Source organism: Pseudoliparis swirei, chromosome 22 (assembly GCF_029220125.1).
Source record: "Pseudoliparis swirei isolate HS2019 ecotype Mariana Trench chromosome 22, NWPU_hadal_v1, whole genome shotgun sequence".
NCBI classification, from domain to species: domain Eukaryota; kingdom Metazoa; phylum Chordata; class Actinopteri; order Perciformes; family Liparidae; genus Pseudoliparis; species Pseudoliparis swirei.
This window is the reverse complement of record NC_079409.1, coordinates 23973890-23999044: the sequence shown is the minus strand read 5'-3', so window position 1 is coordinate 23999044 and position 25155 is coordinate 23973890. Positions and strand designations below refer to the sequence as shown.

The following is a 25155-nucleotide window of genomic DNA, read 5'->3' as shown; positions in this document are numbered from 1 at the left end:
TATCCCACAATGCAAATACTTTTATAGTACATATAATATGAAAAAAATTATAAATCAAATACATATTGAATTATTATTATTTATTTTCTTCTTCTTAATTTTTTATCCCACAATGCAAATACTTTTATAGTACATATAATATGAAAAAAATTATAAATCAAATACATATTGAATTATTATTATTTATTTTCTTCTTCTTAATTTTTTTCCCACAATGCAAATACTTTTATAGTATAAATAAATAATACGCGTGTTTCTATACATGTTTTTTAATATACCACATATATGTTTTATATATAATGTATATATACATTTATATGTATACATATGTATAGATGCATATATATATTTATATATATATATATACATATATATATATGACGGTCCCTGTCTCTAATGGCTAATCATGCCCTTGTTGACTCTAACTGGGATTCACTGTGGAGCTTCTACTTTGCCGTGGTGTCGTCAATAACATGCAGTGAAGACATGAACTCAACTCTTGTACATCCGGCTCCACGTGCGCCCCCACAGAACTGCATGTGATGTGTTATTGCTGCACAAAGGAGTGAAGTGGACCTTCATCCTCATGATCCATCAGGAGTCATCATGGCTTTCGATATTGATCCGTGCCACCAATCGACCACATTGAACACAACTCAGCAACAGTCTGTTTGCTCTTTGCAGATTTAAAATGTGGGGAGTGAGACTCGAGTCCCGCCCTTGGCACCTCAGGTCACCTGTGTTTGAGTCGAGTTTCCTCCGACTTACTCGCGGGGGCAAGACGTGGATAGTGGGAACTCACTGACAGCCAATGAAATTGCAGTATTATCTACGCTGTCCAATGTCCTGAAAAGCCACATTTGGACGCGGGTTCGAGACTCAGTTGGGCTGTTTATCAAGAAAAGTGTTTCCTACTTTGCTATTTTTGGAGTGTCACTTTATCCCAGTGGCAGACAGATTATATCAGTACTTGACTTATTTATTTATAACCTATATGTAACATTAGTTTTCTTCTCATAAACATTTGAATTGCAATTACTTAAATTAGATATGTCTTTACTGTTCACTATAATGATTCACATATTAATGACACATGCAGACATTAGTCCATGAAATATATTTATTCACAACAGGGACAGTAAATATTGAACACACAGGCCATCGTGCAAGGTCACACAAACAATAAAAATAGTCAAACAAATATAATTTATATAATACAAGAATGTAATTATTAAAATAAGAAAAGATATATACATGACAAAACACTGCTCATCTCTCTTATTTGCTCTTGTCAACGGCCCATCTGTTTTTCCCGTCTCATAGAAGGCAGACTCCTGGAACTCTCTCCACGTCATCTCCTTCTCCGTGCCTTGGTCTCTGTACAGGGAAAGTACTTTGGCAGGACAATAAACGTACTTCCCTGCTACCCCCGGGAACCCGGTGTGAATGTGAGGGCTGTTTGGGCCCTGCTTCAGTCCCATCCCACAGAAGCAACCCATAGCTTCCAGCTCGTCTTCATCAGATTCTCTGCTGCTGTGAACAGGTCAGCTGGCTGACGTCATGGTGGCAGCCAGGAAGCTGTGGAGGAGGACCGGTGGGGACGGCTATTGGCCTGGGGAATGGCTCACCTGGTCAGATGAGAACAAAGATGAAATGAGTATGATTTTAGGTGTGACTTTATTTCATCTTTTTAAAATGGACACAAACAAATAAAATAAAAGCATTAAAATACTGACTTTGCCCTATCTGTGGAGTTGGCAGTTGACCGGGCTCTGCAGACGTCTCAGGAGAAATCAGGAGCGCCTCTGACACTGTAGAGAACATTGAACATGTTATTATTATTATTGTTGACAAGATGAAGCCAGAATGTAACATGACATCTACGATGTAGTTGGTGAAACTCAGCGAGCTGCACCAGTATCTAGTATACAACCATAACGTTTTTAAAGAATAAACAACGGCTTTGATGTGCACTACATGTGTATATGTGTAGGATGCAACTAAAGGTAAAGTACTACACACCAGGAAGTGTGACAGTCGGCTCTGCTGACGGATGATGTGCTGCTTCTGGCATCAGACACACGAGCTCCTGGGCAACGGGCTCAGGTCTCTTCACAGATGGAGATGCAGGAGCTGCGAGAGAGAAGGATCAAACACAAGAATCACTTCTTGCACAGTGGACTCAGGACAGATCTTGTTTCAGTGAATGTGCACAATGTTGATCCATTTACCATCTCCTGGTGGACCCTGAGCCTTGGCTGGTGCTGCCTGTGTAGCAGATGGTACTGCAACGGAAAAACCTTTGTTTGTTATTTATACTTTGACAGTACACAAAAACTGCTGTTAGTAAAGGCAGAATGTATCTTTACTTCACCTGCTTTGTTCAGCCAAATCCAATCAGACTGTTTCTAACATGATTACGTACAGAGTATATTTCATTCATAAACATGTGTTCATGTTGCAATGGGTTAATATTCAGGAGCCAGTCATCACTATGTCACCTGGGCAGGGAAGCACCTTGACTTCAAACACACAGCAAACACATGCAAGTAGGTGTTAGGAGCACAGCAGTTTCTTGTCATGCACATCAGAAAACAAAGACGGATACGTACCCTCATCAGGACCGGAGTCCATTCATAGTCACGAGGACAACAGGTGGAACACCAAAAGACAAACAGGACCAGAACACGGTCGACACCAGACGAGTCCTGCTGCATGTGGGAGAGCAACTCATGGTCCCAGTTGTGTGGGTGGGCGCCACGGTGCTCTGGGTTAAAGACCTCTTTCTCGTCGTCTGGCAGATGAGGAGGATGACGAAGATGCAGAAACAGCTATAAAACACACACAAAACAATATCAAATATGCTGAATAGAAGACAGGATTAATAGCAAATCGTCTGAACTGTAAACGATTGTGAATCTTCAGGGAGGGGAAACAAAGAAATAAAAGAGAGCACATGTTTACTCACAGCTCTGCACATGTTGCTTTGAAGGAGAGATGCTCAGCATCATCCTCTCCAGCTCTTCATCTTCATCCATCACTGTGATGCAAACAGACAAGAGTTAGAAAGAAAGAAAGAAATATCTTCTTGCATTTGCGCTTGTATGACTTGCATGTAGATCTGTGACAAGACACCAGACTCACCAATGGCTTCAGCAGGAGCAGGTGAGGCGTGTGACATCACAGGTGAGGTGTGTGACATCACAGGGGAGACAGTGGGTGGCTGCAGCTTCTTCTTCAGGTAGAGTTGTAGCTTATGCATCTTTGTGCCTGCAGTGCAGTTCTTCTTCTTCAGGATGAAGGATGCAGAGCCGTCCTCCCTGCTCTCCCAGGTGCTGGAGGCACGAGTCCCAAAACCCACCAGCTGGTCATCCTCCGATGCTGCTGCTGTCACAACTGGCTTGTGTTCCTCATAGTTGAGGAGAGACTGGATTCCTCCAAACATGAGGGAATAGTTGAGAAAGGACAGGAGGCTGTCCTTGTTGTGCCCCGCTGCCATGAACACTCCTGCAGCTTCCTCTCTTTGCTGGTTCCTGATGAGGTAGATGGTGTATCCAATGTCATTCTCCAGAAGCCAGCGGAAGGACTTCCCCTTGTACTTCCCAAACTGCAGGATGTAATCTCCAGACACCTGGGTTGTATCTGAAGGGTCTCCTCCCCTCTGGCGGACCACAGTCCGTGCGTTCTGCCTGACCAGCTCCTCCCTGACAGCTGCAGGCTTGTCCTGCAGAGACGGGTTGTCATTCAGGACTTTGGCTGCATCGCTCGGATCCTGGCGGAGAAATCCCCGTGGTCCCTTACGGAATGAAACAGCCATTCTCCCAGGGTAAAACACATGTCTGCTCATCTCTCCTGTAATGACAAAGAGTAGAGTATATTAGTAAGTATATTAATACGCTATAGACAGGCATTGTTTCCATACAATATAGTTTCTGAACCTTAAGTTCTTTGTTGAGGCACACTATTTACATGTCAGTGGCAGGCAGGCAGGCTACCCCCCCCCCCCCCCCCCCATCTCCTGTGCCCTTTGAACATCTAGTGGAAACGTACATGGAGGTGAACTCCCCCCCACAGTCATGTGACTCAAGTAACAATGAAGTGTGAATGGTCTTATCAAGAAAGGATCTCCATTCCCTTGTGACCGTCCCAAAAAGACCTGCATCAGATTATGAGTATACTTTTATATAAACACCTTATCACATTCTGCTGTTCTCTGTTTTAACAGTGGTGGAGAAAGTATACAGAACTTCTACTTCGGGGAAATTAGAAATATTAATACCACCATATGGTGGTCTTGCATTCAAAAATAAATACAAGTAAAAGTTACAATTACTCACTGCTATGTTTTAATATGCTGCTGGTAGTTTAATCTATAATTACACCTTTATTAGTTGAGTGTAATACGTGTGGAGCAGTTAATATACGTGATATGTTAAAGTAAAGCTTCATCAGTGACGTTAACCGAGGAGAAGTGCGAGTTTAGTGAAGTTACGGGAGTCAATAAAAAGAGAAACACCTAAAATATAAGAGTCTTTAAATCTGAAGACTACTGCCTAATAGTCTTCATGTTGCCATTGTTATGACAATTGCTCGTATCCCGTGGGGCTCAATACGGATATTTATTATTTTTGAACAAAGGTTAAATGTTTTTTCACAAGTTTCAAAAAGTGCCCGTGTGTGTCTGTTTGTGTGTGTGTGTGCTTGTGTGTGTGTCTGTGTGTCTGTGTGCGTGTGTGTGTGTGTCTGCGATATGGTCCACTTCCCTCGTGGCCTCAGTCACCGCCTTCTTCATTTCCTCGGAGGCTTCATCACATCCTCACTCTTCCATGTAGGAATGTTTAGTTCCAAAATGACACAAATAAAACAAGTAAATACATGATGGATACAAATATGATGGAAATGAACCATGAACATTAAATATCAGAGGAGATAAACGGCATGACATGCATATGTATCAATAACCAAGTATTACATACAGGTATACTGCCACCTAGTGGTATAAAGGTGAACCCTATACTTTGCGGTGGACTCGGTGATCTGCACAGAACACACACTTGATGTTGAAGACAATCTGTTGTTATTGGATTTAAACCCTACTGGGCACAACTCCCCAACTCAACCGCATAGTTCTGTCATTTTAAACTCATCACAGTAGTTACATTAAGAAAGGCTCAGTCGGTTGATTTAATGATTAACACAAATAATAAGTATAATTAATATCCATCTTTACCCTAAAACTCACCTGATGTATAGGTAATGTCACCCTGTTGTCCTGCTATGGCCCAATCTTCCTTTAAACAACACAACTCACGACCCACATTCATGGGCTCTACAACGTCATGTATATTCTGTTTGCATCGGGACTGCAATTCCCATAATGCAATGTTATAGATTGTAGTTCAAGGAACTTGGCTGATGTCTCAGTGACCCTCCATTGGCCGTTCTTTTCCCGCTCAGAGGACTAGGTAATAACCCGTTTATTGTTGTTTTTGTCGCCTGATGAAGGTTCAACGGGACCGAAAACGTTTGCAACTTCTTTGTTTGTTTATTGGATTTTGCTGAGTGAAATAAAAAGTTTAAAAAGACTTTATAGTAAGCTCTTTATTAGAAAAATAGTTCAAAAGGCAAATTTAGGAAGCCATCACGGAAGATTGGAGCCGATTACAACAACTGCAGCATCCGGTACGTGTTTTAAAGACCGTCTACAACCGGAGAAAGGTCTCACCAGCGTGAGCAACATTGTTGTTCCTGAGGAGCCAGCGCTAAAGATGGCGCTGGTGTGCACGGCGCGTCTTCATGCCCGGAGGCCAGGCCGCCCTGCAGGTGAGCGCGGGGGGGACACAGCAGCCCCCCTCCCTCGACCGCGGAGAAAGCCGGGTGCGCGTGCACCTCCATCAGCCCCCCTTCTCCTACCTCGGAGAGCCCATGATGCGCACGCACACACCAGGCCGCGCGCATCCACGGAGCTGGACCGGCCGGCGGCTGCAGTGACCCTCTTCGCCACCAGGGGGGGAGGACAACAGCCCAGCAGCAGCACGGGTGAGCAGGGCCCACCACAGCGCGGAGAGCACCGCAGAGTCCCGACACGGACCTCGTCGGCGCAGAACCTCATACCAGGACGTCCGAAGTCTCCGAGCAGCCCTGAACTCACCATCTTCATGCAGGACAGAGAGAAGGATCATGTGTCAGAATGCAATACTGTCGTCGTTTGGGTGTAATGTCTACCATTTACCACTAGATGGCAGTGTAGGACCATGTATCATTTACAGCACATTTTGTTTCAGGGCGGCCTTGTTGAGAGGTGAGTGATGAGTGACTGAGCGTTGGGCACGGAGCGAACACGGGTCTCTCACTGGAAACACCGTGGGGCCAACACCCCGCCTAACATAAGCCTAACCCTGCATTCAAAAGTTATGATACGTTCACTGCTGCTCACCAACACACATTGATTATTTGGTCAGTGTCTACAATGATCAAAATCAAACAAGTAACAGCAACATAGATTGCATTGCACCACACGGCCACTTTTATTTGAATAGGTTGCCTCTGTGAAACAAAACAGTCATAACATGTTCATGGGTATGTGGTCGATACGTGTATGTCTGCACAAAGTTTGTGGTGAGAAGATGTCTCGCAAAAGCACATATAAAGTACATATCTATCTATCATATGGCCCCATGAAGCATCTTAAATTGCTATCAAATTACACAATAGCATCAATCTTTGCATTTATCTACCATTGATAATCACCCCGGCTATAGATTCCTCCAAAGTCAACACACCGTTTCACTTTACTCAGACACAACTGTTGCAGAGCCCAGCTTGATCTGCATCTTGTCATCAAATGCATTTACATTCCAGGCTCAGAAATGTTTGCAAGAGTAAACAAGACGGGCCTGAGGAGTCATGTTTGCTTGTGTTCGTGCACGCCTCATTCCTGTGTTTGTGTCCCTCAGAGTGTGTGTGTGTGTGTGTGTGTGTGTGCGTGATGAACCCAGACAGATGAACATGCTGGCTCGTGGAGGGCTTTCCCATGTGGCTGGAAGCATGCAGGCGCAGAGAGGATTTACGGGAATTGAAGGAGTTGAAGCAACAATGGCTGCCATAACGGTCACGACCTGCTGCCAAGAAAATGACGAAGGTGTGTCCTGTGTGTGTGTGTGTGTGTGTGTGTCCACTGTACACACACAATCATCCCAGAGTCCCACAGCCTCAGGGACAACACCCAACAATATGTGATGGTGAGTGCACCTTCACACAGAAACCTCTTCTTGTTAGCAGAGAGAGTGAGAGGAGTTTCTCACCGTTATTACATGAGCATTACCTGTACCTTAAGGGGAGAACTTCTCAAAGGATTAAAAAAATAGTTGTTGAAATGTATTCAGACAAACAGACGATTCTTACAGCTCCGTGTAGACACTGCATGTTTGTTCACAACAACAATGAGCATCTGACCTCAAGAGAAGAGAGGCGACGCCAGCATCAGAGCAGGAAGCTGTTCCCCACAGAGAGAAGCTTCATGCTGCTTCTTGAGGTCCATCTGCTGTTCATGGAGGGAGGAGCTCCGGTTCTTCATGAGCACATTAATGCTGCAGTACCTGCATTTAACATGCTTTTAAACTCAAAATAAATAGAAGTGTATTTGATCAAACCAAATTATTGTTCTTGCTTGCTTTGATGACAGCAACCAGGTGAAACCATGCAGGTGGTGCTCTTTGGAGAGGGACCACAGAGCGCTGCCATGGAAAGCAGAACATGACTCCACCTGTCCTCGTGTGCTCCTCTCATGACCCAGCTCCACCTTCAGTCCTGGAGGCTCCGCCCCCTCATGGAGACTGAAGACTTTCCTCCTGATGCTCTGATGTTACACCTGAACCAGGTTCACCTGGAGAGACCTGGAGATGCTGCTAGAGGCTGAGAGGCTGAGGGGGACGCTGAGGATACACTGAGCTCCTCTCTCCTCTCTCCTTATGGACGCTTAGGATACACTGAGCTCCTCTCTCCTTATGGACGCTTAGGATACACTGAGCTCCTCTCTCCTCTCCTCTCTCCTTATGGACGCTTAGGATACACTGAGCTCCTCTCTCCTCTCTCCTTATGGACGCTTAGGATACACTGAGCTCTCCTCTCTCCTTATGGACGCTTAGGATACACTGAGCCCTCTCCTCTCCTCTCTCCTTATGGACGCTTAGGATACACTGAGCTCCTCTCTTCTCTCTCCTTATGGACGCTTAGGATACACTGAGCTCCTCTCCTCTCTCCTTATGGACGCTTAGGATACACTGAGCTCCTCTCCTCTCTCCTTATGGACGCTTAGGATACACTGAGCTCCTCTCCTCTCTCCTCTCCTTATGGACGCTTAGGATACACTGAGCTCCTCTCTCCTCTCCTCTCTCCTTATGGACGCTTAGGATACACTGAGCTCCTCTCTCCTCTCTCCTTATGGACGTTTAGGATACACTGAGCTCCTCGCTCCTCTCCTTATGGACGCTAAGGATACACTGAGCTCCTCTCTCCTTATGGATGCTTAGGATACACTGAGCTCCTCTCTCCTTATGGACGTTTAGGATACACTGAGCTCCTCTCTCCTCTCCTCTCTCCTTATGGACGCTTAGGATACACTGAGCTCCTCTCCTCTCTCCTTATGGACGCTTAGGATACACTGAGCTCCTCTCCTCTCTCCTTATGGACGCTTAGGATACACTGAGGTCCTCTCTCCTCTCTCCTTATGGACGCTTAGGATACACTGAGCTCCTCTCTCCTCTTCTCTCTCCTTATGGATGTTTAGGATACACTGAGCTCCTCTCTCCTCTCTCCTTAAGGACGCTTAGGATACACTGAGCTCCTCTCTCCTCTCTCCTTATGGACGCTTTGGATACACTGAGCACCTCTCTCCTCTCTCCTTATGGACGCTTAGGATACACTGAGCTCCTCTCTCCTCTCTCCTTATGGACGCTTAGGATACACTGAGCTCCTCTCTCCTCTCTCCTTATGGACGCTTAGGATACACTGAGCTCCTCTCTCCTCTCCTCTCTCCTTATGGACGCTTAGGATACACTGAGCTCCTCTCTCCTCTCTCCTTATGGACGCTTAGGATACACTGAGCTCCTCTCCTCTCCTCTCTCCTTATGCACATTTAGGATACACTGAACTCTCTCTCCTCCTCTCTCCTTATGGACGCTTAAGATACACTGAGCTCTCCTCTCCTCTCTCCTTATGGACGTTTAGGATACACTGAGCTCCTCTCTCCTCTCCTCTCTCCTTATGGACGTTTAGGATACACTGAGCTCCTCTCCTCTCTCCTTATGGACGCTTAGGATACACTGACCTCTCTCCTCTCTCCTTATGGATGCTTAGGATACACTGAGCTCCTCTCCTCTCTCCTTATGGACGCTTAGGATACACTGAGCTCCTCTCTCCTCTCTCCTTATGGATGTTTAGGATACACTGAGCTCCTCTCTCCTCTCCTTATGGACGCTAAGGAGACACTGAGCTCCTCTCCTCTCTCCTTATGGACGTTTAGGATACACTGAGCTCCTCTCTCCTCTCTCCTTATGGACGCTTAGGATACACTGAGCTCCTCTCTCCTCTCTCCTTATGGACGCTTAGGATACACTGAGCTCCTCTCTCCTTATGGACGCTTAGGATACACTGAGCTCCTCTCTCCTTATGGATGTTTAGGATACACTGAGCTCCTCTCTCCTCTCTCCTTAAGGACGCTTAGGATACACTGAGCTCCTCTCTCCTCTCTCCTTATGGACGCTTAGGATACACTGAGCTCCTCTCTCCTCTCCTTATGGACGCTTAGGATACACTGAGCTCCTCTCCTCTCTCCTTATGGACGCTTAGGATACACTGAGCTCTCTCCTCTCCTCTCTCCTTATGGACGCTTAGGATACACTGAGCTCCTCTCTCCTCTCTCCTTATGGACGCTTAGGATACACTGAGCTCCTCTCTCCTCTCTCCTTATGGACGCTTAGGATACACTGAGCTCCTCTCTCCTTATGGATGCTTAGGATACACTGAGCTCCTCTCCTCTCTCCTTATGGACGCTTAGGATACACTGAGCTCCTCGCTCCTCTCTCCTTATGGACGCTTAGGATACACTGAGCTCCTCTCTCCTCTCTCCTTAAGGACGCTTAGGATACACTGAGCTCCTCTCTCCTCTCTCCTTATGGACGCTTAGGATACACTGAGCTCCTCTCTCCTCTCTCCTTATGGATGTTTAGGATACACTGAGCTCCTCTCTCCTCTCTCCTTATGGACGCTTAGGATACACTGAGCTCCTCGCTCCTCTCCTTATGGACGCTTAGGATACACTGAGCTCCTCGCTCCTCTCCTTATGGACGCTTAGGATACACTGAGCTCCTCTCTCCTTAAGGACGCTTAGGATACACTGAGCTCCTCTCTCCTTATGGACGCTTAGGATACACTGAGCTCCTCTCTCCTTATGGATGCTTAGGATACACTGAGCTCCTCTCTCCTTATGGACGCTTAGGATACACTGAGCTCCTCTCTCTCCTTATGGACGTTTAGGATACACTGAGCTCCTCTCTCCTTAAGGACGTTTAGCAGACACTGAGCTCTCTCCTTATGGACGCTTAGGATACACTGAGCCACTGAGCCCTCTCCTCTCTCCTTAAGGACGCTTAGGATACACTGAGCTCCTCTCTCTCCTTATGGACGTTTAGGATACACTGAGCCCTCTCCTCTCTCTCCTTATGGACGCTTAGGATACACTGAGCTCCTCTCTCCTTAGGATACACTGAGCTCCTCTCTCTCCTTATGGACGTTTAGGATACACTGAGCTCCTCTCTCCTTATGGACGCTTAGGATACACTGAGCTCCTCTCCTCTCTCCTTATGGACGTTTAGGATACACTGAGCTCCTCTCTCCTCTCTCCTTATGGATGCTTAGGATACACTGAGCTCCTCTCTCCTCTCCTTATGGACGTTAGGATACACTGAGCTCCTCTCTCTCCTCTCTCCTTATGGACGTTTAGGATACACTGAGCTCCTCTCTCCTCTCCTTATGGACGTTAGGATACACTGAGCACCTCTCTCCTCTCTCCTTATGGACGTTTAGGATACACTGAGCTCCTCTCCTCTCTCCTTATGGACGCTTAGGATACACTGAGCCCTCCTCTCTCCTTATGGACGTTAGGATACACTGAGCTCCTCTCTCCTCTCTCCTTATGGACGTTTAGGATACACTGAGCTCCTCGCTCCTCTCCTTATGGACGTTTAGGATACACTGAGCTCCTCTCCTCTCTCCTTATGGACGTTTAGGATACACTGAGCTCCTCTCCTCTCTCCTTATGGACGTTAGGATACACTGGGCGCCTCTCTCCTCTCTCCTTATGGACGCTTAGGATACACTGAGCTCCTCTCCTCTCTCCTTATGGACGCTTAGGATACACTGAGCTCCTCTCTCCTCTCTCCTTATGGACGCTTAGGATACACTGAGCTCCTCTCTCCTTATGGACGCTTAGGATACACTGAGCTCCTCTCTCCTCTCTCCTTATGGACGCTTAGGATACACTGAGCTCCTCTCTCCTCTCCTTATGGACGTTTAGGATACACTGAGCTCCTCTCTCCTCTCTCCTTATGGACGTTAGGATACACTGAGCTCCTCTCTCCTTATGGACGTAGGATACACTGAGCTCCTCTCTCCTCTCCTCTCTCCTTATGGACGCTTAGGATACACTGAGCTCCTCTCCTCTCTCCTTATGGACGTTTAGGATACACTGAGCTCCTCTCTCCTCTCCTTAAGGACGCTTAGGATACACTGAGCTCCTCTCTCCTTATGGACGCTTAGGATACACTGAGCTCCTCTCTCCTCTCTCCTTATGGACGCTTAGGATACACTGAGCTCCTCTCTCCTCTCCTCTCTCCTTATGGATGCTTAGGATACACTGAGCTCCTCTCCTCCTTATGGACGTTTAGGATACACTGAGCTCCTCTCTCCTCTCCTCTCTCCTTATGGATGCTTAGGATACACTGAGCTCCTCTCCTCTCCTTATGGACGTTTAGGATACACTGAGCTCCTCTCCTCTCTCCTTATGGATGCTTAGGATACACTGAGCTCCTCTCCTCTCTCCTTATGGACGTTAGGATACACTGAACTCCTCTCTCCTCTCTCCTTATGGATGCTTAGGATACACTGAGCCCTCTCCTCTCTCCTTATGGACGCTTAGGATACACTGAGCTCCTCTCCTCTCTCCTTATGGACGCTTAGGATACACAGAGCTCTCTCCTCTCCTTATGGATGTTTAGGATACACTGAGCTCCTCTCCTCTCTCCTTATGGATGCTTAGGATACACTGAGCTCCTCTCCTCTCTCCTTAAGGATGCTTAGAATACACTGAGCTCCTCTCTCCTCTCTCCTTATGGACGCTTAGGATACACTGAGCTCCTCTCTCCTTTCTCCTTATGGACGCTTAGGATACACTGAGCTCCTCTCTCCTCTCCTCTCTCCTTATGGATGGTTAGGATACACTGAGCTCCTCTCTCCTTATGGACGTTTAGGATACACTGAGCTCTCTCCTCTCCTCTCCTTATGGACGCTTAGGATACACTGAGCTCCTCTCCTCTCTCCTTATGGACGCTTAGGATACACTGAGCTCCTCTCTCCTTATGGACGCTTAGGATACACTGAGCTCCTCTCTCCTCTCCTCTCTCCTTATGGACGCTTAGGATACACTGAGCTCCTCTCCTCGCTCCTTATGGACGCTTAGGATACACTGAGCTCCTCTCTCCTCTCTCCTTATGGACGCTTAGGATACACTGAGCTCCTCTCTCCTCTCTCCTTATGGACGCTTAGGATACACTGAGCTCCTCTCTCCTCTCTCCTTATGGACGTTTAGGATACACTGAGCTCCTCTCTCCTCGCTCCTTATGGACGCTTAGGATACACTGAGCTCCTCTCTCCTCTCTCCTTATGGACGCTTAGGATACACTGAGCTCCTCTCTCCTGGCTCCTTATGGACGCTTAGGATACACTGAGCTCCTCTCTCCTCTCTCCTTATGGACGCTTAGGATACACTGAGTACCTATCTCCTCTTTTCTCTCCTTAAGGATGAATGTTCATCTCTCAATCACACGTTACTAACTCTGCTTTCTCCCCGGAGTCCTTGTGACTTCACGTCTCATGGGGTCATCGGACCCTATGAGACGACATAGATCCTATCTGCCTGATGGATCATCGAGGTCTGGGTCGTGGAATTCCTGCTCCTGACTACGCCACTGTCCTGTTGAGACTCCGCCCACTGTTGAGACTCCGCCCACTCCTCCTCCCCACCGCCATCTGCCTGATGGATCGTGGAGGTCTCCATCGTGGAATATGCCTACTATGAACTATTCATACACTCTGTCATATTCATTGAATGTATTTTAACTCTAAATCTGTCCTTCTGTACACATGACATCTTTGTTCTGTCCATCCTGGAGAGGGATCCTCCTCTGTTGCTCTCCTGAAGGTTTCTTCCCTGTTTTACCCATGAAGGGTTATTTGGGAGTTGTTCCTGATCCGATCTGAAAGTGGGCTCTTCAAATAAACTGAATTGAACTGAATTAAATAAGTAGATGCAGACAAAGAGAGACTTGATTCAGGTTAAAGTAGGTTTATTCTATAAAGTGCTTGATACTGTCACTGCTTTGGTCAATGGTAAGTGCACTTCCAGGATTACAGCCATCAATTTGAGAATCCAACATAAATAACTCCCAAAAAATGTCTTCCTGGTTTTTACTCATGTCCTCAGATATCCTCAGCACAGCATGATTAATACTCAAAGCCTTCCAACGCATGCTTCACTTTCCTGCTCATCATGTCCAGGCACGACTCCACACACACCGGAGGAGTGTGACAGATGGCATCGGCTCAATTTAGGATTGATTTTCTCTCTCATGGGAAACAGAGGTTGGGCCAACTGTCATAAATGTAACTGCAGTTCAAATGAAACACAGTGATTCTGCTTTTGTTTAATTATTTTCTCATAACATTATTTCATAATAAATGCATGGTGATATTTAGCAGATAATAGCAAGTAGCCCTTTTCTTTTCATATGAAACACTATTCGTTTTAGCAATGGCAGGGTTAGGGTTATGACACAACCCAGTGTAGGTACAATGTAAAATTATCCATCAGTAAAACCTCCTATTGCTTCTACAGGGTTGACCACCTCGACATCTTCTCTGTACATTGGTCGCCAGAACTCTACACCAATGGCAACAAGAAGCCCGTCAACCCCACTGATACACACTGGGAGGTAACACACACACACACACACACATGGTCAAGGAGGGGGGAAACAAGCTCACCGGGGCTCTTTAACAATAAGATAACGTCCGGGCAATAAACACAGTTCAAACACATGGTTAACATTTGTAAAGAATTAGTTTTTTTAAAACGTATCAATTATCCCCGATTGACAGGAACTGAGGCAGCAGAGTGCTCAGTTCTCCCAGAGGTTGTGGGAAATCCTGTCGTCTCCATATATGGGCATCATATCTGTAACGCCTCCTATTATCCCAGTTTCTGTTACAGGGAAACGGAACTGGTCCATATGAGAGTGGACCAATGAGCAGCTCCTCCCTTCAGCTTCAAACCAATAGCATCAAGAGACACAAGTGAAAGTAGCTGAGAGGGAAGGCACCATGTGGCTGGAAGAGAAGTCAGAAACCATGAAGCTGCTGCCAGACAACGTCACGGTGCTTTACTTTGCCCGTGACCGCGTGGAGCCGTATGTTGAGGTAGGCCTGCATGTGATCCTCTGAGAAGACATTGGGCATTCATGGGGTCAAATATACAGCTGCTGGGGCAATAGATTCTTTCTTTTTTACATTCCTGCATTATAAATGAGTTATTCAACCACAAGTTGCTGAACACCATTTAGGACATTTTAATGTTGCAGCATCTCTCCACCAGATCATCACCGTGAAGGACGCCACGCGGCGCCGGAGTCTGAGCAGCTCGGAGGACAAGGAGGCCGAAGACGAGCCGGTCCGAGACACCCTGCCCGTCCTGAAGCACCAGAGCCAGCTGCTGGACGCCCGGCATCTGGAGCGAGTAAGACACACACACGCACACACACAGACACACACACACACACACACAGACACACACACACAGACACACACACACACACACTGTAACATCGACTTTTCTCTACAGCTTGCTGCCCACATGCCAGTGAAGACCCAGGGCTCCCCATGGCAGCTGGCCTTCAGCGTGGCGGTCCACGGGAGCAGCCTGAAGACTCTGTACCGCAACATGGCCGGCCTGGACCGCCCGGTGCTGCTGGTCATCAGAGACATGCACAAGAAGGTCTGCATCTTTCATACCTACAGCATCGCTGCAAGCAAATGGAGTCAAACGGATTCACCCTGATTCAGAATATATATGTGTATATATATATATATATATATCGGTGTGTACTCCTTGGTAAGCGTGATGTCTCGGTCTCATCAGGTATTTGGAGCTTTTTCTTCTGATCCATTCAGAGTCAGTCGATTCTGCTACGGCACAGGAGAAACCTTCCTGTTCAGCTTCAGCCCCGACTTCCAGGTACAAAATAACATGAGAAATGATGTATTTATCTTACACGTTTGCAATCCTTTAAAATTATTTTTCTTAGGAACTGAACACAATCTTAGGAAAGAGTATTAAAAAAAGACTAAAATTGTAAGAATATTTTAAAACTTGTCCACTGTGTTTCATTTATGGGTTTTCACAAGAGATGTTAACAGTCCCCACTATATCAGGTGACTATGTAACCATCATGTGAATAAAAAGGCCATGGGTTATTAACACAATATCATTACATGTGTATTATTACCAAGATATTCATATTTCCTTTGATGTTATCGTCACTGTTGGAGTGCAGATGTCTCAAGCCTTTCATTTGGCATCATCCAGGCATACAGGTGGAGCGGCGAGAACTCGTACTTCATGAGCGGCACCCTTGAATCTCTACAGATTGGTGGAGGAGGGTAAGTTATATGGTTATTGATTTCCCCCAAAATATAGACACGTCCGCCCAAGGTAAAGGCCGTAGTTAAGTCTGACATAGTCATGAATAAATAAAAGACAAATGTGTAAATATTGCATCTGCTAAGTGTGAGATATCAGAGATTGAGCAAGCTGCAATCGGGGAGCATAAAACATGAGCAACCGACAAAAGACGTCTCCTTCTTTTTGTGTAGGGGCGGATTTGGCCTGTGGCTGAATGCTGACCTGTACCGTGGCTCCAGCTTCTCCTGTCCCACGTTCAACAACAAGTCTCTCTCCACACAAGAGGACTTCAATGTCCTGGACCTGGAGGTCTGGACGGTGCAGAACATCTGAACAGAGCGAGAGTAGAACTCACTAGTGAGAGGGCTACCTGTGGTTCTCGCCACGACTAAATCTCATGGAGCATCATCTGTGCACCGGGTCCAGAGACGGCCACATGCAGAACCCTGTCCGGTCGGTCCTTGGGCTGGACTTCCGATTCATGTTGTCTCTGTGCAAAGTGGTCCAATGAAATCCTGCCATCCAGGGTCCTGCTGCTTCAAACTAATGGCTACTCATCAGTAGCACTGTGCTAAGACCCGCGGGGAACTGGACTCTGGCGCTTCAAGCCTTTGTTGTGGAGAGCATTGTCATATAAAGTTCACAGCACACTGCTGAATGAAAAGATTGTAACTCCTGTAAGAACATTCAGGACTTTCGGAACATATTTTCTATTTCTGTCGAACTATTTAAGAAACAAATTATTTGCAGTATTTATCTCTATGTTAGTTGTGCATGATAGGCGTGAAACAGACATGGCACAAAAAGGTCTATATACAATGTTACGACAAAAAAAGGAAAACTTATTGAATGGTAAGAACACTGTAACATTATAGGTCCCGCAGTTACCTGGTTTTCATGTTCTCCTTTTGAAAACTACTGCTGCAAATGAAGACCACTCAGGTTAAAAAGCAAAAGTGTTGAACTAGAATTCAATTCATTTTGTATTGCCCAATATCACAAATTAGAAATTAGCCTCAGAGGGCTTTACAGTCTGTCCACATAGACACCCCCGTCCCAGGACCTCACAGGGGATCAGTGTGTGATCTTGTGTGTGTGCGGTTTGTGGAGGAAGAGACCTCAACGGTTTATCACATATATTATTATAGTCATCAAAATGTATGTTGAAGAAAATCTTGACAGGAAAGAGAAGCGAAAGTTCTTGTTTCCCTTTGTGTGTGTTTGTGTGTGTGTATATCCTTGTGTGCCAGGCAGTGCTGGCACTGCCGATGTTGTTTTGTGGAACCACAATAAAATATTATCTTTCCTGGTGAAAGACAATGTGTTCAGAGCGATCAAATTTTTTTATGAATAAACTATTTTCCACTGAAGAAGCTGTTTTTGTTTCATGCTGCGAATTACAAAGTAGACTTATGTTTGATTTATAATTTTGTGGGACTAATTAATACCTGAAGCTACTGTATTTGTTCTATAATATTGCATACAGCTATACAAACAGGCATATATAATATATGGAACAAAAATACATGAATTTTTCTATTAAATATTGTAAACAATAGAGTAGAATAATATTACAATTCAGTAGACTGGCAGACTACCAGACACTATGCCGGTGGACCCGTTGCACAGATGATGCTTGTGGCGAGAACCACAGGTAGCCCTCTCACTATAGTGAGTTCTACTCTCGCTCTGTTCAGATGTTCTGCACCGTGCAGACTTCCAGGTCCAGTACATTGAAGTCCTCTTGTGTGGAGAGAGGGGCAGCTGATGTCATCATACAAATATAAACTCAATATTTGAATAACCGTTATGCCATGAAAGGGGATGAACAAGTTAGAAAGTTAGTGATCAAATATATGATGTTGAGCCACACCGCTCCCTGGTGGCATTTGTATCCATCGACCCTCCTAAGATGCGATCCCTTCTTTCAATTCCGATCGACAGTCGTTCAGTTTCCCCTTGTGAGCTCGATGTTCTCTGGGATCCACTGGTCAGGTCTGACCGTTCCACAACAATGGCAGCAGTCGAGGCTCCTCTTCCTTCCCCGGCTGGCGTTTCCAAAACCAGCAGCGAGGGATATGAGAAGAAATGTATTTTCTGCAAGATTGTCAACCATGAGATGGGCACGGAGCTGCTCCACTGTGTGAGGATACCGGGAACTCATGCGACGTGTCAGGCGAGCTAGCTTTGGCCTGTAACGAGTGACGTCATGGCGAACTCACTAACTTACATACAACGTTAATGTTTGAGTTGTAAACTAACTTCATGCGAGCTAACTGTACAGTCATGTTACGACCACAGGTTGTATTTCGTTCGATAGTTGTATTCGTGTTCTGCTGGTGCGACGGTTTAACAGGCGACCGTGTCAACTGGCGACTTCCCACGTGCAGCTGTCCTCGTGCACGCCGCTTGGTTTCCTTTGTAATGCCGCGTTAACCCCTTCATGTACGTCATAGTATCTGCTAGGCACACTAAACGATGCGGCTACGTGTTCTGTTCCTGCTTTCAACAGCTGTCTGTCACGACAACAACGGACGCGTTGGTTCAAAGTCACCAGTTAACACGGTCGCTGTTTCGCCCGTAACACGGGTCCGTTGCGCTGTCGGAGGCCGATGTCGTGTCCGTGGCCTCGCTTGGTCCGGTCTTATTAGCTCATGTTTGCCAAACGTGTGTCCGCTATAAGAACTTAGTTCAGTGATTTAATTCATTCACTGAAACACCGACTCATTGGTGTAGAGACTGAGCAGACCGGGACTCATTGGTGTAGAGACTGAGCAGACCGGGACTCATTGGTGATGGAGACTGAGCAGACAGGGACTCATTGGTGATGGAGACTGAGCAGACAGGGACTCATTGGTGATGGAGACTGAGCAGACAGGGACTCATTGGTGATGGAGACTGAGCAGACCGGGACTCATTGGTGATGGAGACTGAGCAGACAGGGACTCATTGGTGATGGAGACTGAGCAGACCGGGACGGTGATGGAGACTGAGCAGACAGGGACTCATTGGTGATGGAGACTGAGCAGACAGGGACTCATTGGTGATGGAGACTGAGCAGACAGGGACTCATTGGTGATGGAGACTGAGCAGACAGGGACTCGTTGGTGATGGAGACTGAGCAGACAGGGACTCGTTGGTGATGGAGACTGAGCAGACAGGGACTCATTGGTGATGGAGACTGAGCAGACAGGGACTCATTGGTGATGGAGACTGAGCAGACCGGGACTCATTGGTGATGGAGACTGAGCAGACCGGGACTCATTGGTGATGGAGACTGAGCAGACAGGGACTCATTGGTGATGGAGACTGAGCAGACAGGGACTCATTGGTGATGGAGACTGAGCAGACCGGGACTCATTGGTGTAGAGACTGAGCAGACCGGGACTCATTGGTGATGGAGACTGAGCAGACCGGGACTCATTGGTGATGGAGACTGAGCAGACCGGGACTCATTGGTGATGGAGACTGAGCAGACAGGGACTCGTTGGTGATGGAGACTGAGCAGACCGGGACTCATTGGTGTAGAGACTGAGCAGACAGGGACTCATTGGTGATGGAGACTGAGCAGACCGGGACTCATTGGTGATGGAGACTGAGCAGACAGGGACTCATTGGTGATGGAGACTGAGCAGACCGGGACTCATTGGTGATGGAGACTGAGCAGACAGGGACTCATTGGTGATGGAGACTGAGCAGACCGGGACTCATTGGTGTAGAGACTGAGCAGACAGGGACTCATTGGTGATGGAGACTGAGCAGACCGGGACTCGTTGGTGATGGAGACTGAGCAGACAGGGACTCATTGGTGATGGAGACTGAGCAGACAGGGACTCATTGGTGATGGAGACTGAGCAGACCGGGACTCATTGGTGATGGAGACTGAGCAGACAGGGACTCATTGGTGATGGAGACTGAGCAGACAGGGACTCATTGGTGATGGAGACTGAGCAGACAGGGACTCGTTGGTGATGGAGACTGAGCAGACAGGGACTCATTGGTGATGGAGACTGAGCAGACAGGGACTCATTGGTGATGGAGACTGAGCAGACAGGGACTCATTGGTGATGGAGACTGAGCAGACCGGGACTCATTGGTGATGGAGACTGAGCAGACAGGGACTCATTGGTGATGGAGACTGAGCAGACAGGGACTCATTGGTGATGGAGACTGAGCAGACCGGGACTCATTGGTGATGGAGACTGAGCAGACCGGGACTCGTTGGTGATGGAGACTGAGCAGACAGGGACTCGTTGTGCTTTCAGCGACTCGCGTGTGCTTCATTCACCGAGTGTTGCACTTGATGGTGTTCCCTCGTGTCTGCCCTCCCGGTCCCGCGGGGATGCATTAACTGGTTCTTGTGTCTCAGGATGAGGACCTCTCGTGTTTCAGAGACATCAAGCCTGGAGCTCCCCATCATTACCTCGTCGTTCCCACCAAACACGTAGGGAACTGTAAATCACTCGGCAAGGAGCATGTGCCTTTGGGTAATGTTTAAACTATATGCTTCATGCTTGTGGGATAGATTGCTCTTCTTTTTTTAAGCCAACTTTAATTTCACCGACAAATCATTGCTATCTAATCCTGTCGACTCCAGCTTTTATTTGGTGTTGCAAGTTGTCTAATGTTGTAAAAGCCACTGGTGCTGTTGTTACAGTGGAACGGATGGTCGAGACGGGGAAGGAGATGCTCCAGAAAAACAACGTGACGGACCTCCGTGATGTCAGGTGAGCTGCCTTCAGGGGGCGTGGGAGCTCACGGCTCGTCACCAGAAGGAAGTGATGCTCCAAAGGGAACCGCTTCAAAGCAGCTTCTGGCACCTTGGGTCAAAGCCCAGTTCAGTCTTTCTGTGACCAAATAGTGAAGCCTTATGTTGAGGTGAGTTGTTAAAAGCAGTGGACACTCCGTCTGTCTGGACAGGAAGCAACCAGCCTTCAGGTCCATAGAAGCACTTTACTCCTCAGTACATGTTGCAGCACAGCGTAAACTACACCACTAACTTTGTTTACCTGGATAAAAAAACTGTCGGTCTTCGTCTTCTGGAAATTGATAATCTCCTAAACTGCTGTGTAATTGTTCTTGGTTGATTGAGTCTTTAAAACCTTTGTCAAGCAGTGAGCCCTGGGCACTGAAGCCCTTTCCCTTGTCTGCAGGTTTGGTTTCCATTGGCCTCCATTCTGTTCTGTCACACACCTCCACCTTCATGTCCTGGCACCTGCCAGTCAAATGAGCCTCATGTCTCGCCTCTTCTACAGACTCCACTCCTATTGGTTTATTACGGTAAACCCCTCTTTATTTTATTTTCTTTGCTCCACTACCAAACATGCTATTGTAAAAAAATGTGAGGATATGTAAAGCTAAAATAATGACTTCCCAATCCCTGCTTTGTGCATCAACCGGCGACATCGGTTCACCGGCCTCTTGAGACCAGACTCGTTTATCTCTTGCAGGTACTCTGGTCTAAAGTAAGGACCTCGTCATGTGAACGACCAGCACGTTGCTTTATAGTCTGAAATGAGTCTGGTCACATAAGCGGTCATGATTGTAGTCAACCAGCTGTAATCCCTGGTTCAGCTGGTAAAATAGATGCAACTGATTGGAGTATAGTGCTCTCGATCTATATGGTCAAAGCACAAAGCCCATATCGAGATCAGTAATTCCGAGGTGGAACCGAAGGTCCAGAGAAGTGCTGTCGCTCTGATTTCCGCTCTGTTCTCATTGCTTCATGTTTTCAGGCAGACCAGCTGATCGAGCTTCTCAACTCTAAAGAAGAGACCAAGTGATCACTGGATCCAGTTCCTCCGGGACTGAAACATGCAGCTCTCAGAACAAGAGCTGTGTCTCCTGGACTCCAGACAAGAGACCTTTCAGAGTGAAAGCCACATATCCTGTTGTCTTGTTGCTTGAGACGTGTTGCAAAAACGTTTTTTACAAAAGAAGTATCCTCAATCCACCGGGTCATAGATGGATGTACTTTAATGGACCAATGGCATGCGGGGTGATTCACCTGTTATTCACCTGTTGACTGAATGCAAAGGTGAGTGCAGCAACAGATCCTGTTTCCTGACCTGGAGGACCGCCTGAGTCTGGAGCCAATCTGATGTATGCATGTACCTGACGTCATTTAAAACATGTGTGTGATGATCTCATGACGAGCTGTGTGTGGCATCGTCTCCGTCCTGGAGGAGGAGGAGGAGGAGGAGCGTGTCTGTACTTTAACGTGTAATAAATAATCCATGGCTGCTGCTCTCCTGGTGTCGGCTTCCTGTGTCGTCATGAGTAACGGCTGCAGTGCTTCCTGCTTCCTTCTTATGCGACACTTTGAATCACCAACTTCTTCATGCAAGAAACCTTCCATTAGTTTGCCTCTGTCCTATATCCTATGTCCTCTGTCTTATATCCTATATCCTCTGTCTTATATCCTATATCCTCTGTTTTCTGTCCTCTGTCCTATATCCTCTGTCCCAGGCCGCCTGTGTTCCCTCTCCTCCTTCCAGATGCTCACTCTGACTCTTTCCTACTGTACATAGTGTACACTCCTTAGGATCCTACTGTACATAGTGTGCACTCCTTAGGATCCTAGTGTACACTCCTTAGGATCCTACTGTACATAGTGTGCACTCCTTAGGATCCTACTGTACGTAGTGTGCACTCCTTAGGATCCTAGTGTACACTCCTTAGGAGCCTACTGTACATAGTGTACACTCCTTAGGATCCTACTGTACGTAGTGTGCACTCCTTAGGATCCTAGTGTACACTCCTTAGGAGCCTACTGTACATAGTGTGCACTCCTTAGGATCCTACTGTACATAGTGTGCACTCCTTAGGATCCTAGTGTACACTCCTTAGGAGCCTACTGTACGTAGTGTACACTCCTTAGGATCCTACTGTACATAGTGTACACCTTAGGATCCTAGTGTACACTCCTTAGGAGCCTACTGTACATAGTGTACACTCCTTAGGAGCCTACTGTACGTAGTGTACACTCCTTAGGATCCTACTGTACATAGTGTGCACTCCTTAGGAGCCTACTGTATGTAGTGTACACTCCTTAGGATCCTACTGTACGTAGTGTACACTCCTTAGGATCCTACTGTACATAGTGTACACTCCTTAGGATCCTAGTGTACACTCCTTGGGATCCTACTGTATGTAGTGTACACTCCTTAGGAGCCTACTGTACATAGTGTACACTCCTTAGGATCCTAGTGTACACTCCTTAGGAGCCTACTGTACATAGTGTACACTCCTTAGGATCCTACTGTACATAGTGTACACTCCTTAGGATCCTAGTGTACACTCCTTAGGAGCCTACTGTACATAGTGTACACTCCTTAGGATCCTAGTGTACACTCCTTAGGAGCCTACTGTACGTAGTGTACACTCCTTAGGATCCTACTGTACGTAGTGTACACTCCTTAGGATCCTACTGTACATAGTGTACACTCCTTAGGATCCTACTGTACGTAGTCTACACTCCTTAGGATCCTACTGTACATAGTGTACACTCCTTAGGATCCTACTGTACATAGTGTGCACTCCTTAGGATCCTACTGTATGTAGTGTACACTCCTTAGGATCCTACTGTACATAGTGTGCACTCCTTAGGATCCTACTGTACAAAGTGTGCACTCCTTAGGATCCTACTGTACATAGTGTGCACTCCTTAGGATCCTAGTGTACACTCCTTAGGATCCTACTGTACATAGTGTACACTCCTTAGGATCCTACTGTACACTCCTTAGGATCCTACTGTACATAGTGTACACTCCTTAGGATCCTACTGTACACTCCTTAGGATCCTACTGTACATAGTGTACACTCCTTAGGATCCTAGTGTACACTCCTTAGGAGCCTACTGTACATAGTGTGCACTCCTTAGGATCCTACTGTACGTAGTGTACACTCCTTAGGAGCCTACTGTACGTAGTGTACACTCCTTAGGTTCCTACTGTACATAGTGTACACCTTAGGATCCTACTGTACATAGTGTGCACTCCTTAGGATCCTACTGTACATAGTGTGCACTCCTTAGGATCCTACTGTACGTAGTGTACACTCCTTAGGATCCTACTGTACATAGTGTACACTCCTTAGGATCCTACTGTACATAGTGTGCACTCCTTAGGATCCTAGTGTACACTCCTTAGGATCCTACTGTACATAGTGTACACTCCTTAGGAGCCTACTGTACATAGTGTACACTCCTTAGGATCCTACTGTACATAGTGTGCACTCCTTAGGATCCTAGTGTACACTCCTTAGGAGCCTACTGTACATAGTGTGCACTCCTTAGGATCCTAGTGTACATAGTGTGCACTCCTTAGGATCCTAGTGTACACTCCTTAGGATCCTACTGTACATAGTGTACACTCCTTAGGATCCTACTGTACATAGTGTGCACTCCTTAGGATCCTACTGTACATAGTGTACACTCCTTAGGATCCTACTGTACATAGTGTGCACTCCTTAGGATCCTACTGTACATAGTGTGCACTCCTTAGGATCCTAGTTTACACTCCTTAGGATCCTACTGTACATAGTGTACACTCTTTAGGATCCTACTGTACACTCCTTAGGATCCTACTGTACATAGTGTGCACTCCTTAGGATCCTACTGTACGTAGTGTACACTCCTTAGGATCCTACTGTACAAAGTGTACACCTTAGGATCCTAGTGTACACTCCTTAGGAGCCTACTGTACATAGTGTGCACTCCTTAGGATCCTAGTGTACACTACTTAGGAGCCTACTGTACATAGTGTACACTCCTTAGGATCCTAGTGTACACTCCTTAGGATCCTACTGTACATAGTGTGCACTCCTTAGGATCCTACTGTACGTAGTGTACACTCCTTAGGATCCTACTGTACATAGTGAACACTCCTTAGGATCCTACTGTACATAGTGTGCACTCCTTAGGATCCTACTGTACATAGTGTGCACTCCTTAGGATCCTAGTTTACACTCCTTAGGATCCTACTGTACATAGTGTACACTCTTTAGGATCCTACTGTACACTCCTTAGGATCCTACTGTACATAGTGTGCACTCCTTAGGATCCTACTGTACGTAGTGTACACTCCTTAGGATCCTACTGTACAAAGTGTACACCTTAGGATCCTAGTGTACACTCCTTAGGA

General features: G+C 46.6%; 3 protein-coding genes and 2 long non-coding RNA genes across 11 annotated transcripts; 2 read left to right on the top strand and 3 right to left on the bottom strand.

The window, feature by feature from the left end:
- Positions 1-1106: 1106 nt before the first annotated feature.
- On the bottom strand, positions 1107-3907 carry LOC130212977 (uncharacterized). 2 transcript variants are annotated; one of them, XM_056444322.1, is made up of 7 exons: positions 3145-3867; positions 2969-3040; positions 2613-2831; positions 2232-2285; positions 2023-2133; positions 1737-1811; positions 1107-1628 (listed from the first exon to the last, which is right to left on the bottom strand). In XM_056444322.1, exons 3-7 carry the CDS (start codon positions 2632-2634, stop codon positions 1519-1521), a joined length of 372 nt encoding a protein of 123 aa, XP_056300297.1. In that variant the 5' UTR covers positions 2635-2831; positions 2969-3040; positions 3145-3867; the 3' UTR covers positions 1107-1518. The 2 variants fall into 2 exon arrangements, with proteins under 2 accessions (XP_056300297.1, XP_056300296.1); XM_056444321.1 differs by lacking the exon at positions 1737-1811 and having other exon boundaries at positions 3145-3907.
- A 1676-nt stretch (positions 3908-5583) lies between these two features.
- On the bottom strand, positions 5584-7692 carry LOC130212642 (uncharacterized). The gene is made up of 2 exons (XR_008835392.1): positions 7456-7692; positions 5584-6154 (listed from the first exon to the last, which is right to left on the bottom strand). It is a non-coding gene; the product is annotated as an uncharacterized LOC130212642 (long non-coding RNA).
- On the top strand, positions 6145-17336 carry LOC130212637 (nuclear receptor coactivator 7). 4 transcript variants are annotated; one of them, XM_056443732.1, is made up of 6 exons: positions 6145-7141; positions 14171-14751; positions 14927-15325; positions 15470-15565; positions 15917-15990; positions 16204-17336. In XM_056443732.1, the coding sequence occupies exons 2-6, from the start codon at positions 14656-14658 to the stop codon at positions 16343-16345; spliced, it is 807 nt and encodes a 268-aa protein (XP_056299707.1). In that variant the 5' UTR covers positions 6145-7141; positions 14171-14655; the 3' UTR covers positions 16346-17336. The 4 variants fall into 4 exon arrangements, with proteins under 4 accessions (XP_056299707.1, XP_056299708.1, XP_056299706.1 ...); XM_056443733.1 differs by lacking the exon at positions 6145-7141 and having other exon boundaries at positions 13019-14267; positions 14534-14751; XM_056443731.1 differs by lacking the exon at positions 6145-7141 and adding an exon at positions 13022-13917.
- LOC130212641 (uncharacterized) lies at positions 14659-16296 on the bottom strand. Its single transcript, XR_008835391.1, has 3 exons — positions 15837-16296; positions 14935-15058; positions 14659-14771 (listed from the first exon to the last, which is right to left on the bottom strand). It is a non-coding gene; the product is annotated as an uncharacterized LOC130212641 (long non-coding RNA).
- On the top strand, positions 16366-22254 carry hint3 (histidine triad nucleotide binding protein 3). Of its 3 annotated transcripts, none has more exons than XM_056443735.1 (5): positions 16366-18188; positions 20382-20499; positions 20670-20739; positions 21166-21292; positions 21748-22254. In XM_056443735.1, exons 1-5 carry the CDS (start codon positions 17925-17927, stop codon positions 21793-21795), a joined length of 627 nt encoding a protein of 208 aa, XP_056299710.1. In that variant the 5' UTR covers positions 16366-17924; the 3' UTR covers positions 21796-22254. The 3 variants fall into 3 exon arrangements, with proteins under 3 accessions (XP_056299710.1, XP_056299712.1, XP_056299711.1); XM_056443737.1 differs by having other exon boundaries at positions 16367-18155; XM_056443736.1 differs by having other exon boundaries at positions 17421-18155; positions 21166-22254.
- The last annotated feature ends 2901 nt before the right edge of the window (positions 22255-25155 follow it).

Bases quoted from the DNA above. Each gene is read 5' to 3' on its own strand.
- LOC130212977 (XM_056444321.1), bottom strand. From the start codon at position 3,847: ATGAGCAGACATGTGTTTTACCCTGGGAGAATGGCTGTTTCATTCCGT. The intron at 3,041-3,144 runs GTGAGTCTGGTG...TTTGCATCACAG, and splicing joins TGCTCCTGCTGAAGCCATTG to TGATGGATGAAGATGAAGAG. The intron at 2,832-2,968 runs GTGAGTAAACAT...TGTGTTTTATAG, and splicing joins AAAGCAACATGTGCAGAGCT to CTGTTTCTGCATCTTCGTCA.
- LOC130212637 (XM_056443732.1), top strand. From the start codon at position 14,656: ATGTGGCTGGAAGAGAAGTCAGAAACCATGAAGCTGCTGCCAGACAAC. The intron at 14,752-14,926 runs GTAGGCCTGCAT...TCTCTCCACCAG, and splicing joins GCGTGGAGCCGTATGTTGAG to ATCATCACCGTGAAGGACGC. The intron at 15,566-15,916 runs GTACAAAATAAC...GGCATCATCCAG, and splicing joins GCTTCAGCCCCGACTTCCAG to GCATACAGGTGGAGCGGCGA.
- hint3 (XM_056443735.1), top strand. From the start codon at position 17,925: ATGCGATCCCTTCTTTCAATTCCGATCGACAGTCGTTCAGTTTCCCCT. The intron at 18,189-20,381 runs GCGAGCTAGCTT...CTTGTGTCTCAG, and splicing joins GAACTCATGCGACGTGTCAG to GATGAGGACCTCTCGTGTTT. The intron at 20,500-20,669 runs GTAATGTTTAAA...CTGTTGTTACAG, and splicing joins CAAGGAGCATGTGCCTTTGG to TGGAACGGATGGTCGAGACG.